Source organism: Microcaecilia unicolor, chromosome 2, assembly GCF_901765095.1.
Source record: "Microcaecilia unicolor chromosome 2, aMicUni1.1, whole genome shotgun sequence".
NCBI lineage: Eukaryota > Metazoa > Chordata > Amphibia > Gymnophiona > Siphonopidae > Microcaecilia > Microcaecilia unicolor.
Genome location: NC_044032.1, coordinates 373,927,948 through 373,948,994, shown reverse-complemented (window position 1 = coordinate 373,948,994; position 21,047 = coordinate 373,927,948). Strand labels below are relative to the sequence as shown.

The 21,047-nt window shown below is 44.7% G+C and overlaps 1 protein-coding gene across 1 annotated transcript in view; it reads right to left on the bottom strand.

The window, feature by feature from the left end:
* ADGRL3 (adhesion G protein-coupled receptor L3) overlaps positions 1 to 21,047 on the bottom strand; it is a 1,077,673-nt gene that overhangs the window by 240,588 nt on the left and 816,038 nt on the right. The window contains 1 exon segment of the mRNA XM_030194565.1: positions 16,881 to 17,064. Within this exon segment, the coding sequence (XP_030050425.1) occupies positions 16,881 to 17,064 (184 nt within the window).

Below are 21,047 nucleotides of genomic sequence, written 5' to 3'. Positions count from 1 at the left end.
CTTGAGACCAGGAAGCTCCTTCGAGTCACCATGGGGCAACCTCAGGAATATGGATACATCAAAAGGAACACAATTCAAAAGTAACCCTCCCCTGAGGGAACCCACAATGTCCTGACCCTCTTGGCAAATCCATGAAATGACAGGAACAGGGCTGGAGTCACTACTCCAGCTGACATTAGAAGCTGGGCTGAGGCTCAAGGTGGCATTCCCATCTTGGCAGGAGCTAGAAGTCTGAACAGAAATGGATCTGGAACTAGCACCCGGGTTGGCCTCAACCCCTTGACTGGAACTGGATTCAGGGGCTTGACTGGAACGGGAACTCAACAGAAAGTCAGCCTCCTGACGGACACTGGAACTTAGGACGACCTCAACATCTTGGTCGGACTTGGGACTAGACATGGACTCAGCCTCCTGGCTGGAACTAGAACTCGGAACAGGCTTAACATCTTGGTTAGAACTGGAACTTGGAAGAGATTCAGCTGCAGGGCTGGACGCCCCTCTCTGGCCGGACTGGGACGTCTCTCTAACCTTAGCTTCGGGCGGCCTCTGCCGAGCAGGGTTCAAGAGGAGACGGCCCTGGTATCCCCAGAGCATGCTAGCAGGCTGAAATGCAGAAAAGGGGTTTCTCCGGGCTCCAAGTCGGTGAACACACCCTCTCTCAGCTATAGCTTCGGAGATCTTCTCCCAGGCTGAATCAAAACAAGGTCTAGCACAGTCCTCTGGGAACATCATCTCTTCCTCAATAGCAGACTCAATATCGTGACTGACCTCTGCACTCGGTGCAGATTCAGCATCTTGACTGGATTTGCAACTCGATCCAGGCTCAGCATCTTGACTGGACTTGCAACTCGGTCCAGGCTCAGCATCTTGACTGGACTTGCAACTCGGTCCAGACTCAGCATCTTGACTGGACTTGCAACTCGGTCCAGGCTCAGCATCTTGACTGGACTTGCAACTCGATCCAGGCTCAGCATCTTGACTGGACTTGCAACTCGATCCAGGCTCAGCATCTTGACTGGACTTGCAACTCGGTCCAGGCTCAGCATCTTGACTGGACTTGCAACTCGGTCCAGACTCAGCATCTTGACTGGACTTGCAACTCGGTCCAGGCTCAGCATCTTGACTGGACTTGCAACTCGATCCAGGCTCAGCATCTTGACTGGACTTGCAACTCGATCCAGGCTCAGCATCTTGACTGGACTTGCAACTCGGTCCAGGCTTAGCATCTTGACTGGACTTGCAACTCGATCCAGCCTCAGCATCTTGACTGGACTTGCAACTCGATCCAGACTCAGCATCTTGACTGGACTTGCAACTCGAGACGCCCTCTGCCTCCTGGCAGGGACGGAACTTTAACTGAGGCTTGGCCGAACACACCCTTAGGGCAGGGATCGGCGGCTCAATCTGGAGCGCTCCTCGAACTGGACTCAGTGGCTTGACTGGACGGGTCACTTGAACAAGAACCAGAGACTTGACCCGAAGCGCCACTTGCACAGGAATCTGAGGCTCCATCGAAGACTTCCCTCGGACTGGACTCGGAGACTTCAAAGGGCGTGCCATTTGAAGGAGGACTGGAGGCTCGACCCGAAGTGCCACTTGCACAGGAATCTGCGGCTCCATCGACAGCCTCCCTCGGACTGGACTCGGAAACTTCAACGGGCGTGCCCTTTGAAGGAGGACTGGAGGCTCGACCCGAAGCGCCACTTGCACAGGAATCTGAGGCTCCCTCGACAGCTTCCCTCGGACTGGACTCGGAGATTTCCAAGGGCATGCCATTTGAAGGAGGACTGGAGGCTCGACCTGGAGCGCCACTTGCATAAGAATCTGGGGCTCCATTAAAGGCCTTCCTCGAACTGGTCTCGGAGACTTAAGCCCCCTCGTTACTTGGACTGGAATAGGAGGTTCAGTATGAAGCATCCCCTGGACTGGACTCAAGCGCCTAGGAGGCCGCGCTACTTGAACTGAGGTCTGGGGCTTGGTCTGACGCTTCCCTCGGCCCGACCTCAGTGGCTTGACTAGAGGCTTCACTGGAGCCCCTCTTCGAACTGGACTCAGCATCTGTGGACTATGATCCCGATGAAGAGCTACCCCACCATGGTACGGCCAGATACCCGGGGGAGGAGGGCGAAAAGACCCGGGCGACGAAGGTTCCCGGCGCCTTCTCTCGAGCTCAGACTCCAGAGTATCCCACAGAGCAGGGTCTTCCCGAAGTCTGCGGCGGTACTCCCGGAGCGTGATGCCCGAATCCATGACAGAAACTGGGTCATAGTGGCACCGACTCCAGTCGATACGCTCTATCTCCGCTGCTGCTTCACGAGTAGCCGCAAAGGCTGGATTCCACAGAAGTTCCTGTCGGTATTCCCACAGGCTTAAATCGGGATCAAAAATAGAAACTGGACTGTCCTTGGGAAAAAAAGATTTTTTGGCAGTTCCCCTGGGATGGTCCGTAGGGCACGAACTCATGGGCATGAAGCCCACCTGGACTGATGATCTCGCCGAACTCATGGCCTTTGTATTCTGTCGCGCCTCACGCGCTCGCCGCGCTCTCGAGGACCTTGGCATACCTTCAGGCTTCTTCCCCGGGAGCGCGGGGTTTGTGAGTCCTTAAGGCAAAATCACCTTCCAGGTAGAAAAGAGAAAAGACTGGACCGGAACTCCGGACTGGAGTTGTACACCGGAACCCTCGGAACTGGAACGCACCGGACGGGTGCGCACTGGAGTGGGGCCCACTGGCCTGGACACGCTGGAGTGGCCCCACTGGACTGGAACATACAAGAGTGAAACCCGCTGGGCTGGAACACACACTGGAGCGGAACACACAGAACTGGAACCCCCTGGACCTAGTCTTCACCTACACTTGACTGCCTACCCCCTCGGGTTGGGCCTTCAGGTTCTGGCAGCCGGTAGGACTTACAGGAGCAGCAGGAATGAAGATCCAGGGGTGCCCCCGGGCACCCAGGCGAAGGCAAGGCAGCCAAGCAGGAACTATCCGGGTTCTGGCAGTCAGCAGGAATCAACACAATGACTAGTAAGCTGGACCCAGGCTCATAGGGACCCTGTACCCGGGCAACCCAGTCATACACAGGAACATACACAGAGCAAACTCAGGAGACTTAGAAGGCTATACACCAGCTAACAGCTAAGCTGTGCCCCAGCTAACAAGTCATGCCCTGGACCCAAACGCAGAAGACTAGCAAGGCTTGACACAGGCTACAAGCCAGCGGGGCCTAAGCTGGCTAGTCTACACTAAGAACAAACACAGTCTTGGAATCGTGGCTAGCAAGGGCGGCTAGGCTCACTCTAGGAACAAACACAATCTTGGAATAGTGGCTAGCAAGGCGGCTAGTCTAACACTAGAAACAAACACAGACTTGGAAAGGGCTAGCAGGACGGCTAGCTGACACGAGGAACAAACATGGTCTTGGAAATAGCTTAGCAGGACGGCTAGCTGACACGAGGAACAAACATAGTCTTGGAAATAGCTAACCGGACAGCTAGCTGGCATGGGGAACAATCACGGGGAACTAGCAGAGCTATGCACAGGCAACAAGCCAGACGGTGCCTAAGCTAACTAGTCAAACCTTGGAAACAAACATAGAGAACTAGTGGAGCTAAGCACAGGCAACCAGCCAGACGGTGCCTAAGCTAACTAGTCCTACCTTGGAAACAAACATAGAGAACTAGTAGAGCTATGCACAGGCAACAAGCCAGACGGTGCCTTAGCTAACTAGTCCTACCTTGGAAACAAACACAGAGAACTAGAAGAGCTAGGCACAGGCAACAAGCCAGACGGTGCCTAAGCTATCTAGTCAAACAAACATAAAACACTAGCAAAGCTATACACAGGCTATAAGCTACACGGTGCCTAAGCTAGCTAGTCAAACAAACATAGAACACTAGCAAAGCTATACACAGGCTATAGGCTACACGGTGCCTAAGCTAGCTAGTCAAACAAACATAGAACACTCACACAGAGCAAACACTGACACCGGGTACAGCACTCTATACTCCAGGACCTTTGCATGAGATTAGATGAGGTGAGTAGAGGTTAGTAGATACAAAGGCAAAGGCTCTAGTCTTCAGGTGACTAATAAAGCCCATCAACACCAGAGCCACAGGTGCAGCAATCACCTTGCAACCAAACAGAGGCTTGACACTCAGAGCAGGCATCCCATAGAAAGTAACAGCGGGAGCCATCTTGGATACTGGCAGAGACGAAGAGGCGGCAGCCATCTTGGAAGAGGCAAAGCCCACACAGGTGAGGTTCAGTAGGGCAATCAGCACACAGAGCCAGAGAGAACCTAAGACAGACACAGACACAGAGACAAGCAGGAGCCAGCACAGACACTGACTCCCAGAAACAGGGTAAGTCTGAAGGGTGGCACGGCCACCAACGGGACACTTATGTAATTAACCAGAACTTAAGCAGCTTACGAAACCTCAAGTAATTCGGTTCGATACAAATTTCAACAGGCAAAACATTCCAGATAGGAACTATAGCCGAAGTGAAAAGTTTCTTAAGTGAATAAAATTAACCTAGGTTTAAAAAATAAAGGTAACTGCAACTTATGAACATGAATTGATCTAGTTGTACCTTTCAGAACTGTAATGTAATTAATGAAGAAAAATAGCCAGGACACAGGCCATGTATGATCTTGAAACCCAAACATAGGGCCCTGTTTACAAAGGAACACTAGAATTTTTAGCGTGCACTAAAAATTAGCATGTGCTAACCGTGTAGATACCCATAATATTCCTATGGCCGTCTACACAATTAGCACTTGCTAAAAATGCTAGTGCGGCTTTGTAAACAGGGCCCATAACGGCCTTAAATTGAATCCAGGTGTGCACTGATAGCCAGGGAAGAGCTTTAAGCAAAGAGGTGACATGATCAAACTTAGGCCCCTGTTCACAAAGCAGCTGGCGGTGCGGTACTGCCGACACAGCCCATTCACTTTGAATGGGCTGTGTCGGCAATGCTGTGTGACTTTGTAAACAGGGAGGTTAGTTTTATTTAATCCTAGCCAAGAAATTGGAAGATTAAGCCCGAATATAATGAAATACAGTCATTAATTTTTGAAGTAATCAAAGCTTGGGCAAGTTTTTGCATATCATCAATTGAAAAATAAGAGTGGATTTAATGCAAATATTTTAATTTTAAATAAATAGCAGATGTAAGCTTCTTAACGTGTACATCCCCAGATAAATCCAAATCGATCCAAATACCCAAACTTTTAACAACTTTCTGAAGTTGGATCATCTGGCACTTCAAAATAGGATTTATGGTTGGAAAAGGAGAAGATTTACCATTAACCCACAACAAAGTAGTTTTTTCAGCGTTTAATTTAAGCCTTTAATCATCCACTTAGAAATTTCAGAGAAGCAGGGCTAGTTGTAATTAAACAGTTCAGTGACAATAAAAGTGACCAGAAAAATAATTTACACATCATCAGCATAAATATAAGATAAATTCATAGATTTAAGAGGTTTGCAAAGAGGACTAAAGTAGATGTTAAATAAAATGGGAGACAGGGATGAACCCTGTGGTACACCACAGCCAGGAGTCCAAGAAGGAGAACTGTCATTCAAAAAAATAAGAAAACCAATTTAATACCCTTCCAGAAAGACCAACTTGGTTCAATCTAAGCAATAAAAGATCTTGATCTACCACATCAAAGGCAGCTGATAAATCCAGCTGCACAAGAACAGACAAAATGCCCTTATCAACCAAAACTTTAGCTCTGAAATAAGAGCTAAGAGGCAAGTCACTGTGCTATAATAATTTTTGAATCCAGATTAGTGGCTGTCTAACAGATCAAAAGTCTCCAAGTACTCCTGGAGCTGCCAACCAGCACTGGATTTGGAAATCTTAGCTAAGAAAGGAATATTAGCAATTGGTCTGTAATTGGAACAGATAGAGAAAGACTTAGAAGAACCTTTGATTATGGAAAAAAGAATAATTGAACTAACAATAGGTTAGCAACTTCATATTTCAGCTTTTTGGGAATCTGGGATGAATAATTTCTGGTACTGATGATTTCTTGCTCTTGAGTTTGTCAGTTGGATCTATTACTTCTTCTACACAAAGTGATATGCTTTAGTTGTTTAGAATCATCACCACAGTTACAAACACAACAGCATTCAGCCTGAAACCTCTCTTCTTTCAAGACTTATTGTCTTATATGTTCACTCTCACCTCAAACCATTTGTCTTGGCCCTGTCATAATTTTTAGAAGTCCTTCCTCCTTGCATTATGTCAATACTTATCCATCTCTAACTTCATTCAGCCTGAAGACATAAAATCAATTGTCCAATCTTCATAAACCCAATATTTTCACTGTGATATACAGAGGTGATCCTGAATGTGCCCATATATTCCTATCCCTCATATAATGTCCTACTTCTAGTACAATAAGGGCCCTTGGTTTCCTGTATTTCTACAGCAGTCTGTGCATCACTTCTCCTCTTTATCCTTCCAGGAAAAGATGAGGAAAGCAGTGTGAATGGTTAAGTAGAAGGAGACAGAGGGTAGTGGTAAATGGAGCTTGCTCTGAGGAAAGGGATGTCATCAGTGGTGCGCTATAGGGGTCGGTCCTCGGACCAGCTCTCTTTAATATCTTTGCCAGTAATATTACAGAAGGACTGTCTGGTAAGGTCTGTCTCTTTGTGGATGATACCAAACTCTGTAATAGGGTGGACACCCCAGAGGGTGTGGATAGCATGAGGAAGGATCTGGCGAAGCTTAAAGAATGGTCCAAAAATTGGCAACTAAGATTTAATGCTAAGAAATGCAGGGTCATGCACTTGCGTTACAAGAATCCAGGGGAACAGTACAATATAGGGGTAAAGTGCTTCTGTGTATGGAAAAAGAACTATACTTGGGGGTGATTGTGTCTGATGACCTTAGAGTGGCCAAACAGGTAGAAAAAGCGAAACCAGAAGGATGCTTGGCTGCATAAGGAGAGGGATGACCAGCAGGAAAAAGGAGGTGTTAGCACCCTTGTATAAGTCTCTGGTGAGGCCCCATTTGGAGTACTGCATGCAACTCTGGAGACCACACCTACAGAAAGATAAACAGGATGGAATCAGTGCAGAGGGAAGCTACTAAATTGGTAAGCGGTCTCCATTATAAAACATAAGGACAGGCTTATAAAGCTCAACATGTATATGCTGGAAGAGAGGCAGGAGAGAAGGGATATGATAGAGACGTTTAAATATCTCAGTTGCGTTAATGTACAGGAGGTGAGTCTTTGTCAAATGAAGGAAAACTCTGGAATGAGAGGGCATAGGATGAAGTTAAGAGGAAATAGGCTTAGAAGGAATCTACGAAAATACTCTTTCATGGAATGGGTGATGGATGCATGGAATGGCCTGGTGGAGGCCGTGGAGATGAAGACTGTCAGAATTTTAAAAAGCATGGCACATGGGATCCCTTGGGAAAAGGGTTACTGAGAATGGGCAGACTGGCTTGGCCATTTGGCCCTTTTCTGCCGTCATGTTTCTATGTTTCTCTGTTTATATGTGCCTGGAGCAAACTTACTGAGTTGGTGTGCCATGCTCCATCTCTAGCCATATTCAAATGTAGACCCTCCTTAGAAATGACAAGCAGTATTAATAATACATTGAGAGAAACAAAGATAGAATGCAAAACACCCCCAGCACCTGGCAGGTGGACAGGAGTGTAGACTTTGATCATTTTTTGGATATTGGAAAATATTCCGCTTTCCGTTTTTTGTTCACAGAATCTTTTTCTCCCTGAGTAAGTAGTGTTTGGGAGTTTTTTGATTTCTGTGATTTTTTTCGGAAAGTGAGAGGAGCCTATGATGTTAGCAATTTCAGTGGAGTCCTAATGTTAGGTTCCCTGGGCTGTTGAGGCTATCTTTATTTATATAATAAAATTTATGTTTGATCAAAGCCCCACATCCAACTATAGATTGAATACAAGAGTGTTGTTTAGAGAGTTCTTTGAGAGGTGGACAAGAGTGCAATTTAGCAGGATTGGAGGCCTGAGTGTTTTGGGGAGAACATGGAGTCGTCTTGGAGGATGATGGGAGGAATATGCAAATTGGCTGCTAAACCTCCTCAGCACCTGAAAGGCAGCTGGAAGGAGTACAGAATAGAGGAATGGGGAACCTAGGATTCATCCTGGAGGATGATAGAAGGAATATATGCAGATGGGCTGCAAAACTTCCCCAGCACCTTTCAGGTTATAGTACTGTGGAAACTACTTCATCTTTGGCTTCCCTTTCTATGAACTATGAATCCTGTGAGGCTGATATTCAAAGCGGTTTAAGTGGGTAGGAGAGGTTCCTGCCTACTTAAATAGCTTGTCACTGCCTACCCCCAAATATTCAGTGGTACTAAAGTGGGCAGTGGCGCTGAATATTGCCTCTAACTACTGTCAAAAAAAGAGGCAGGGGCGGTAAGGGGGCAATGTTAGTGAGAAGCCTGTGGTTAAGCAGGTGCCGGTAGTATTCAGTGCCAGCACCCGCATTGATAAGCGGCCAAATTTAAGACTGCTCACAAGCTGTCCTAACTTTGGCCGGCCTAACTATGCAGGTCTTTGCACTGACTATCGGCCGGGGCCCACATACCTTTTGTTTTGTCTTTTTTTTTTGTAAAAGTCCCTGAGCTCCCTCCTGCTCCCCCTGACAATGGCATTCTTTCCTTCCCCTCTTCCTCCAGCCCACATCAAGAACACTCCCCCAGAAGGCCCCCCCAGCAGCTCACAACTGCCATGAGAGGTCGCTGAAGCCATAATCCTTCAGCAGCCGCAAGGGGCAGGAGTGAGGGGCCTGCACTCCTGTCCCCAACAACCAGAACACCACCGGGGCTACAGGTAGACCTGGGGGAAGGGCCTACCTGGATGGCTGTGGGAGCGAGGAGCCCTCTGGGGGAGGGGAGTTGCCACGGGCTAGGTAGAGGGGGAAGGAAAGAGAGCCATTGTTGGGGGGTGAGAGGGGGATTGAGAGCTCTCTTTTAACAAATGTTATGAAGGCCCCAGCATGATATTCAGCCAGGACCATGTCTCTTATGCGTCTCCAGCTAAATATTGTCCAGCCCCGCGTAAATTCCAGCAGCCTGCTCACCCCAAATTATCCCCTGAGATTCAGTACCGGTGCCCGGACATGGCCCAGCGCTGAATATCAGGGGATAATTTAGCCTGTGATGCTAAAAAAACGCTGACTGCCACCAGCTGAATAGTGGGTGTGTGGGGGGGGGGGGGGGGGGGGGGGGGTGTCTATCCAAAGGCTCTTGAACTCTACATCTGATTTTGCTTCCAGTGTCAGCACCATCATCATCACCAGGGGTCTAATTCACGTTTCCGTAACCCTTTTCTGAAGAAATATTACACTGTTCTGGAAACTACCCTCATGTCATAATTTCTTATTCTCTAATTTCTTTTATAGAAATATGTTTGCTTCTTCTGAATTATTAATGAATATTTCTGTCACATCCCAATATCTATTTTTCTTTAAGGTATCCATATTTAAATTTTTGCATCTCATTTTCTAAGACTTATCCTACACACTCGACCATTCTGGTAGCCCTCTATATTTTGTGTATAACTTTTTCAAGATCTCTCTCCTCGACTGGATGCAATAATCTGCATGCGGTCTCACCAATGATTTATAAAGAGGTATTATCATCAGTTTTCTACAGGAAATACTTAGTCTAATAGTTCAAGCATGGGGCTGAGAACCTGTGATGCCAAAGTTCAAACCCCACTTACACTCCTTGAAATCTTGGGCAAGTCACTTAACCCTGCATTGCCTCAGGTACGAGCTTAGGGGCCCTTTTACTAAAAGGTTGTCACGTTGTAATGGGCTTGCCGTATGGCAAAATGGAACTACTGCAGGCCTAACATAGTCTCTGATGGTAGTTCTACCCCCAGCGCATGGCATTTCCGATGCTATTACCCCCCCGGGATAGCAAAGGAGCCCTTACTGCCACCTCAGTGAGTGGTGGTAAGTGCTCCCCATGAAATGGGCACTTACTGCATGGTCATTTATTTTGGGGGGCTTTTATCTGCTGCGGTACAAAAGACCTCAGCGAGCAGCAAAAATGGCTGCCGCTGCTAGCACATGGCCCCTTTTACCGCAGCTTAGTAAAGGGCCCCTTTGATTGTAAGCCCTCCAGGGACAATGAAATACCTAGTGTACCTAAATGTAACTCACCTTGAACTACTACTGAACAGATGTAAGCTAAAAATTAAATCAAAATCCCTACCTCTTCCTAGGCACTCTGGTATTCCTCTTGCTACTACCCTGTCAAATTAAGCATGTATCAGTGTCTTACTCTCCATCATGCACTACTCTTCTGGAGTATTCTTTCTGCAATACATCTCAGTTGACACACTAGTAATCATTCAAGATTCCTTAGATTGCTGCTCACTTTTGAAACTCCATCTGGAAACTCCAACATGAGAACCAAGATGGCTGCTGTGTAGGACGCACCGGCTGGACGCTTTGCTCCTCGTAGTTGTTTTCCTAACTGGTAGTACTCTGGACTCCCGGTGTTATGGGGAAAAAAGAGGAAAGGTAGTGAGCGAAGGATTCCCTCTGTGCCCACTCCTACCTCCATGTTTTGGTAGACTTCTATTTTGAGCTTTGGCATCTGAGCGGCTTCCACTCCAGGACCCCTTTCGGCACCGCTTCCAGATTCTCACAGGGATAGCAGTAGAAATGGAGCTTCTCTGACCCCCATCATTCTGGTGACTCCTCCACAGCCGGCAAATGCATAAGCAACAGGAGGGCAGAGTCTACTTTTGGCGGGGAGCAAGCCTTTTTCAGACTCATTGGAGGGGTCTCCTGCAGCGATTTCTGCTTCACAGATGGTGTCATCTAGGGAGAGGGAATTGCAGCAGATACAACAAACTATAAGTTTACAGCCCCCGTTTGGGGAGTTGCTGCTTTCTAACCCTCCTCTGTTGGAGTTAGAAAAACCTAAAGTTGTCACAATGGATTACATATGGGAGGCCTTGCAGACTCTCAATAATTCTTTATTTAAGATTTCTACTGCATTTATAACTCAGCTTAATCAAGTTTCTGGCTCTACTGAATCCCGAAATAAGATCTTGGAGCAACATTCTAACCAGATTGTTTCTTAGGAGGCTAAATTTGCTGAGCTTTAATTGTCTAATGTGGCTTTGATGAAAGATAAATTATATTCTTTTAAGAAAACAGAGTTTTTGGAAAATCAGAAGAAAATAATCTATGATTTGTGAACTTTCCTAAGTCGCCTCTAATCTCACCACTGATATGGTGCAGAAGAACTTTATGGATATATTAAAGATACCATCAAATGCCTTACCACTGCTTGTCCAGACCCAGTATCTGGTGATTGGAAATCATCAAAGCCCACTAAAGTATCAGAATGGGCAACTGAATTTGACGGAGTTTCTTGAATCATCACTTGAAGTTGTTACCCAAAGAGCTACATTGCTGGTAACATTTGCTTTAGAACCGGGTAGAAATAATATTTTTCGTTTGTACTTTTGTTTTATGAATGAGCAATTGATAGGTTCTAAAATCTGTGTATTTCTTGATTTCTCCAGAGACACCCAAAAGAGACAACAGGAGCTCCTGGCACCGAGACCCAGAGCTTTGGCACTGCGTATGAGTTTTGTATTAAAATTTCCTTGCCAATGTTCAATGCTATTTTAGGGTAAATCTTATTTCTTTATGGACCATAAAATGCTCTTGGACTTTATTGTGGCAAAGGAAGGATTGAGAGACAAGACTTGAGCTGCCTAGGGGTACATAGTAGAAGAAGCTATCCTGATTAATCTGATACGTTTTAGGTTTTTTTTAGTTTTTTTTTCCTCTTCTTGGTTCTTCTTTTTCCTATTATGGTAGGTGGAAATTGAAGTTTAAGTCTCCTTTATATTACCTTGACCTGTTGTGTGTTATCGCAGTTGATTTTCTGAGATATGTAAATTGAATATTTAAGAAAAAAAAAAAAAAAAACCTCCACCTGGATTGTCCACTCCATTATTGATCTAATTATCATTTGCAAAAGGACAAACCTTTTTTTCTAAATGTTCTGCAATATCTGTTATTCAAATTTTGTTCAGAAATTGATCCAGGGCTGACCTGAAGAAATTCAATGATAATTCCCTTTGCATTGGAGTCACGGTTAGCCTTACCAGCAGACAAACTAGGTGTCTGCCCAGAAGAGCAGAATTGTGCGTGTGTGTGTGGAGGGAGGGGGTGCTGCAGCAGCAAGTGCCCTCCAAAATACTCCAAGAACAGTCATTTCACTTTACCAATCAGGAGGTGCAAAAGTGGCAGCAGCAGGCAGTGAGGGGAGGTTTGCCCATGTCATGCCCGCAGATAATTGACAAAGTCAGGGAAGTTGAGCCAGCAGAATGTAATGTTTCATTCTGGGTATGGGGACTTGGAGAAAACACTGCAATGCCAATCACCCAGGTCCCCTCTTTTCTCTATCAAAATGCTTCTTCTTTTAAAATAAAAACATGTCCGTAGAGGGGACAGTGGGCCACGAGGACCAGCAGTACTGAGCATGTGCTGCATCCTCACAGTCTATGTTGGTAACTGAGAGGAAGGGATCAAGTGAAAAAAATGAGGTGACAGCCGGTCATTGTCCCTATCTATTTCTTCTTTTCTTCCTTCAGAGATATTCCCTTCTGCATCGGAGGTTCTTGGCGCTGGGAGGCACTGTGCTTGAAATCCTCTTCCTGCTGGGATCCTGCAGTGGAGAATGAAGAGTTTCCTCTTCTGAGTTCTGTTTTGCATGCAAAGGACATCTTGTGCCACTGATAGTGCGCTTTCCCTATCTCTCCGATGTACCACACATACTGTAAGCTTCCCTTCCAAAGTTATTCCAGGCTGCTGCAAAGCTCTCCAAGCATCTCCTCAGCTATTTCGTACTACATACCTTTATTTATTTATTTATTTGCATTTGTATCCCACATTTTCCCACCTATTTGCGGGCTCAGTGTGGCTTACAATACTTTGAGAATGATGGAAGTACAATTGGTTACAGTACGATTATGGATTACGTTATGATGAGTTATAGAAGACAGAGTAAATACAGGATATCATTTGGGAATAGAACAGTGGTGAGTTGAGAGGGGGACAAACAATATCGAGGGAACATAAAGGTCTAACATTCTTATTTGTGGGTAGGGTTTTATATTTCTAAACATAAAAAAGCTACCTTTTTTGTTAACAGTTAAGATAGAAAAGTGGAAACTGTAAAACAGAGCTGCATTAAGCCAGCTACCAGGTGTGCAAGGCTACTTAATTTGGAATATTTTTCTAGTGAACTTAGAGGCTCATTTTCAAAGCACTTAGCCTCCCAAAGTTCCATAGAAACCTATGGAACTTAGCCTCCCAAAGTGCTTTGAAAATATGCCTCTTGGTGTCCTACGACGGCACTGGAAATTGAAGACTCTTGTTTGTGTGACCCCCACACCCCACTCCATCCTGGTACCTGGAGATGTCTGGGCATGTCTCTGCTATGCAGTTGAAAGACTGAACCCTTTGCAGAGAGAAATCCCAGTTTGAAAGTAATTCTTTCTACTCTCTAGATGTCTCATATGGATTTTATTGAAAGTCTTCTATAAGTCAAAAATATATTATATCCACTGGTTCACCTTTCCACATGCTTACTCAAACCATCAGAGAATACTAATAGATGAGTAAGGCATGACCTCCCATTGCTAAATCCATGTTGGCTCTTCCCTATCCAGCCATGTTTATTATATTACCAGCAATTTTGCTCTTAATAATAGCTGTCACAATTTTGCTTATCAGGCTTGGATCCTCACTGGACTCCTGGGGGTGGGGGGCATGTAAGGGAAGGAAGGTGCTGGGTGAAGGGGGGAGGGGGGAAGGGAAGAGAGAGATGTTGGACTGTGGGGGGGGGCAGGGAAGGAAAGGAGGAAATGCTGGACACTAGGGGGGTAGGGTTTCAGTGACTGCCGTGGAAGCACACGGCTGAAGGTTTAAGGTTTGCCTATGACATTACATACCCTCGGACAACCCTGAGTTGTGTACCCTCCAATGAACACAATCTTTTTTTCCCTCAACAGTTTATATGCCAGTTTACCACTTTAGAATCTATCCAGAAACTACTTATTTAGGAATTTCTGTGGGATAAAGTCAATAAATGCATTGAAATATAAACACCCTACATTCAGTAATTGTTTGGTCAACCAAACAAACTGACCAGATGTATTAATTGATATAATTTTCCTATAGTAAAAACATAATATTTCAAACCTGAAGTCTATTGGATTCAAGATATCCCATCATCTAGTGATTCTAATAATTTAAGTATCACAAATATCAGAGTAACTGGTATGTGGCTGTGAGCGCCCTCTGTTTTGTAAAGATGGACAATATCTACCATATCTAGTCCTCCAGTTTCCAAAGCCAATTAAATAAACCTGTCAGTGCAGCTCCCCACTGTCTTGTCTACTTTTAGTTTTGCTAATGCCGAGAGAATCCTGTTCTCTGTTCCTCTATCCGCTTCAGTTTCTGTTTCTCTAAATCATTCAAGTGTCTCCAAGAGGGGCATAATCGAACGTCGCCAGCGAAATAGATTGCCGGCGATCTATTTTGGCGGCGGCACAACAGCTGGCCAGAACCGTATTATCGAAAAAGATGGCCGGCCATCTTTTTTTTTCAATAATACGGTTTAGCCCAGCCAAATGGCAGAGTTCGCCGGGTTTGAGATTGCCGGTTTTGTTTTTCAGCGATAATGGAAAGAAATGCAGGTGATCTCAAACCCGGTGAAATCCAAGGCATTTGGTCGTGGGAGGAGCCAGCATTTGTAGTGCACTGGTCCCCCTGACATGCCAGGACAGCAACCGGGCACCCTAGGGGGGCATGTTTAAAAATTAAAAAAAATATATACAAATACCTCCCAGGTGCATAGCTCCCTTACCTTGGGTGCTGAGCCCCCCAAATCCCCCCAAAACCCACTCCCCACAACTCTACACCACTACCATAGCCCTTATGGGTGAAGGGGGGCACCTACATGTGGGTACAGTGGGTTTTGGGGGGGTTGGAGGGCTCAACACTTACCACCACAAGTGTAACAGGTAGGGGGGGATGGGCCTGGGCCTGTCTGCCTGAAGTGCACTGCACCCATTAAAAACTGCTCCAGGGACTTGCATACTGCTGTCAGGGAGCTGGGTATGACGTTTGAGGCTGGCAAAAAAGGTTTTTATTTTTATTTTTTTTAGTGTGGGAGGGGGTTGGTGACCACTGGGGGAGTATGGGGAGGTCATTCCCCATTCTCTCCGGTGGTCATCTAGTGAGTTGGGGCACCTTTTTGAGGCTTGGTCGTGAAAATAAAAGGACCAAGTAAACCCGGCGAATTACTGATTAACGCCGCTTTTTTTCCATTATCCACGAAAGCTGACCATCTGGTAGCCATGCACATGCCCGCCCATGTCCCGCCTTCGCTAAGCCGCCGAAACGCCACCTTGAACTTTTGCTGGCTCAGCGACGGGAAAGCGGCAATGCTGTAAAAAAAGCAGCTTTCGATTATACGCATTTTGCCGCTTTTGAGAGATCGCCGGCCATCTCCCAATTTATGTCGGAAGATGCCCGGCGATCACTTTCGAAAATAAGCCTGCAAGTCACCTAAAAGTGCATCCATTCTGCAGCAACTCATTACCTCTTCTCTCTTCTCTTTTTTACTCCTTTCTTTGGCCCTCTGTTCAGTGGAAATGATTCTTATCCATGCTGTTCCCCTCCACCAACCTCAGATTCTGTTCTTCCTACCTCATTGCGCTGTATACCTGCAATGAATTTCCTAGGTCTTGCTCCTTTTGGCCCTACTCAAATTTATGCTAAAAGCCCACCCTTTCCAGTTTACTTTACAGGCCCTGTTTAGGAGTGGCCTAGTGGTTAGGATGGTGGACTTTGATCCTGAGGAACTGAGTTCAATTCCCACTTCAGGCACAGGCAGCTCCTTGTGACTCTGGGCAAGTCACTTAACCCTCCATTGCCCCATGTAAGCTGTATTGAGCCTGCCATGAGTGGGAATGCACAGGGTACAAATGTAACAAAAAAAACCCTGCACTGTAAGCACACTAACTTTTGAAAATGTGCTAAAAAACAGCACAGGCTAATGATAGAGACATCCATTATATTCCTATGGGTATCTCTAGCATTAGCGTGCGCTAATTTTTAGCTAAATCTCAATCCCTTACCCTCTTGTTCATATCCACATTGTTTTCAATCATTTCCACGATTAATAAAACTCCCTAATCTCTTATTTTTCCTGTTTGTCTTGAAAAGATTGTAGGTTCATTCAAGCCTGGACTGTTTCTTATATGTATGGGTACAGTTCCTCACTCTACAACCCTTTCTTCAGGGAACTTTTAGAAAAGAGTTGTTTTTTTTTTTTAATTACTATTATTTCTGATATTTTCTCATCACTTTCCACATGATTCCTTCTCTCAAGCAGTCCTCAACCTCTGTAAGTTTTTATTATTATTATTTACTATCAATTTTTTTTAAATGTCATCACCATCTTATATTATTATTTTTTCCTCTGTGCTTTTGGTATCTCAACTCCCTCCCTGGCTTTCTTTAATTTGGATGTGTTACAATAGGAAGAATTAGAAATTAAAGGAAAATGATAACATGTTCAACAATTATTCCTTTAGAATTGCAAATTCTGATGGGGATAAGAAGTGAGAAGGAAAGGGAAGGCTACAATCAGAGTTCTCTGCTAAATATAGAAGAAAATTATGCTTTATTCTCCCTGAAGTGATCAACAGCACTGTATTGCAAGACAACAAGGATAACAAACTTGAAGCCCAAATCAATATCCAGTCCCCTCTTCCTCCCTTTATTGGTACCAGTTCAAGGTTATTTGTTTCATTAGTCACTTACGTATATTCTCCGTGTTCTCTCTGACAATGTCAGTCTTCAGAAGGTTTTCGGCCAGAACGAAGGCGCCTTCCTCTACGGTGTCTAGCAACGTGGTGGCGGCTCGCAGCTGATCGCTGGTACTCAAGTCCCTCCATGCACTGGAAGCCTGGGGTTGAAGGAGGTTATTAACTGTCTCTACCATTGCCTGCAGAGCAGAGGAACAGAATAACAGAGGTCTCATATGAGCCTGTGTGAGCTGTCAGACATCTACAAATACGAGCTACCCATCGAGCAGGGCACAGCGGTTCGTGCAAGTACAGCATTGTCGTCTCTACCCCCCCACCCCCCACCCAGTGACAATAAGCAGCAGAACTGCTCACTTTTACTCTGTGCACACTCTTTGCTGAGATTTGCTGGGCAGAGAAACAAGAAAGGCAGTTTTGCTTTTGAATGTCAACCAAAATACCTTCACTTTTTCCAGAATCAGAGGCCTCAACTGCAGAGCAATATTTCCCACTAAGAACAGCATTCAGTCTATATATACTGTGTACATATTTCAAGGACTATCTCTGTGATGTTAAATTTAAATAATTTACAGGAGATCCCATACAACCGATTACCTATACATACAGATAGCAATACATATAAATAGACATAGATGGATATAAAAATGAAGAATATATATTAAAGTAAAGGAATATAATCCATGTGCTATATTTTGCTGTGTTCAGGGCATTTATCCAACTAAGCAAATTCATGAATTCATATTTAGAATCTGAAATAAATTCTAGAATTCCACTGCTTTAGTTCTGTGCTAAGTGCTCTTTCTGAAGCAAAGATTGCTTATGGTCTGGATGATTTACTATCTACTGTTTTCCTAGCTAACATGCTACCAAACAGACACACTCAGTGGCGAACAAAACATACCCATTATAATAATGAGAGCACACCTATCAACGACAAACACGACTGGCTCCACTATGACCACCCAACACAGACCAGCAAAAACAAGAAGGAATAGCACCATAAACTCGACAGACCCAAAGAACACACACCACCTAGTACGACCAGATCGTGCTAAACAACACTCAGGCTCCTCACTATCAATCCCCATTGGTTATATTAATGCTAGATCCATAGTCAACAAATCAGAAATAATCAGAGACTGGCTAGAGGAGGATCATCTGGGTCTATTATTTATAACTGAAACATGGCTGAGATCCCACGATGACCCAGCAGTCAACGAGATCTGCCCACCAGGTTATAAAATCACACACATAAACTGGCCCACATGGAAAGGAGGCAGCATTGCCATACTCTACAAATCACATTTCAAACTCAAAATGACATCCGAACTTACCACCCTATCACTGGAAATTCTGATGTGCAAACTCAAAAACCTAACACCATAAGGAAGGATTGGTTTTATACCATCCACAAGGAAAATGGACAGATGCACAAGACACATTCATGGATCATGTCTCGAATACATGCAGTCATACTGATAACGTGGTCCTCCTGGGCGATACTAACCTACACCTGGACAGCAAGAAAAACAAAGATGCTCGGAACTTATTAGACTTCCTTGACTTGTGGATCTTCTAACTCCCATCAAATATCTCCACCCATAACAAAGGGCACCAACTGAACATACTAGACTCACAAACAACCCCAATCCGAGAATCAGAGATGTCCAATGGACACCAACCCCGTGGTCGGGTCACAGCAAACTAACTTTCACTCTGGATTGGCCAGAAAAATGCACCAGCACAAACCAACATAAGGTTCACAAATCAAGAAGGAAAATCGACACAGTCCACTTCTGGAATACCATGGACGAACACCTTATGCAGGCCCAACCTGAGTCATCTGCCTTCCTGAACCAATGGGACAAGATAAGCTGAATAACTCTAGACACAATAGCACAAGAAAAGCAGAAACACACTCAGAGAAGAAAAACCTACTCTTGGTTCAATCAAACACTAAAACTGCTAAAATCAGCCTGCAGAAGGCTAGAAAGGAAATGGGTCCGCTGCAAATCTGATGAAAACAGAATGCAATGACGAAAACTATTCCAAAATTACAAGTCTGAGATCAAGAAAGCAAAAATCAAACATTATGACGAACAAATAGGCAGAAACCAGCTGAACATAAAGAAAATCGTTGATCTAGCCAACCGTCTGCTGGACACAAAGGACCTAAACATAGACAACAGACAACCATCCTCGACCAAGAAACTAGCAAATTACTTTGAGCAAAAAGTTACCACTATCAAAAGAGGATTGTTCAACACAAAGAGCAATGCAGAGGAATATCGAGACTTCACCAAACACAATGCCAACCCTTTCCTAGCAGACAGAACATGGCTACTCTTCACACCACCTACTAATGACATGGTCAGACATTTTGTGAACAGATACACTAAACCTCAATGCAAACTAGATGTATGTCCGAACATCTTACTGGAGAATCCCTCTGACACATTCATACAAAGCCTCACCACCCATATCACTTTTATGTTTAAACAGGGCCAATTCCCAATAGAGAAGGGTGGCATCATCCTTACCCTCATCCCCAAAAACAGGACGATTTCATGAGATGAAATAAGCAACTACAGACCCATAGCCTCCATTCCTTTACTCACTAAGGCGATGGAAAGCATAATTGTGAAACAATTACAGGATTACATAACACATTTCTCCTTACTGTACAGCTCTCAATCAGGCTTCCTACCATGTCATAGCACTGAAACTATACTAAAATCCTTAGTGACTGAACTGAGAAAAGAGATCAGCATGGGCATGAGGGTCATGATCCTTCAGTCTGACATGTCTTCAGTATTTGACCTGATCGATCATGAGCTGCTATTACACGTTAGATAACTTAGGTATTGGAGGCTCAGGGATTCTTCAGAAATAGAACCTACAAAGTGAATATGTCAGGAACCTTATCATCCAAATGGTCACCAGAATGCTGAGTACCCCAAGGCTCCCCCATATCTCCATCCCTATTTAACACACTAGGTCACAAACTAAAACAGAGTGGCTTTAAAACATGTAATTTATGCTTACGACGTCACCATTTGCATCCCCTTCGCAAACAAAATCCAAGCAGTGACAAAAGAAATCTAAAGAGCATTTGACCTGATGGAATCCTGGGCTACAGCATTCAAGCTGAAACTTAACAGAGAAAAAAACAAAAATCATGGTGATAACCAGCCCACAAATGTGGGGTACAAATGTAACAAATAAATAAATAATACAGTGCAACAAAATCACAATCAACCGCACGGAGCATTCTCTTTACACAAATATCAAGGTACTTGGAATACTACTTGATCAGCACCTAACACTAGGACCACAAGTATCTGCCCTAACATCTAAAGTCACTTCTCAAGAAACACCTTCCAAATACTAGTCCAAAGTCTTGTCTTAACCCAGTCAGACTACTGTAATGTGATATACTGTATGCAGGATGCGGGGAACACATTCTCAAAGAACTTCAAACAGCACAAAACACTTCTGCGCGCCTCATCTACAGCACAACCAGATTTGAATCAGCCACCCACTGCTACAGGCCCTGCACTAGCTACCAATAAGAGCCAGAGTGGTTTTCAAACTCTGCACATTTGTACACCAGGTTATCTATGGTACCGCACCAAGTTATATGATGACTCTAATTGAGCTACTGTTAGCTAACTTAAAAGAGACACTAAGAGATCATCTCATCATCCACTACCCCAACTTTAAAGGAGTGCTCTACAAATCAGCCCACTCCACTGGATTACAACATAATGCAGCCAAATTGTGGACTAGGGGGAATGCGATGAAGCTACAAAGTGGTCAGCATTTAGTTTAAACCAGTCACCACTTGGCTCAAAATCCACCCCTATGTGTTTAGAAAGACTTTTACTTTATTTGTATTTGTACCCCATGATCGTCCAAGTTGGAACTCAGTTGGATGTGGCTTACATTGAATTGTGCAGAATACAGAATCATGATGTGGAAGCATGTAATTTCTCAGTCAGGTGGCATAAAAAGGGTGGAGGTAGGATCTTAGTTGATGTATACAGGTCTGTGGGAGGGTATACAATCTGTGAGAGGGGCTGATAGGATGATCAGGTAGTTTGGCGTTCAACTGCTCATGCTAGGTTTTATCTATCAATAGGAATTATTTGAATAAGAATGT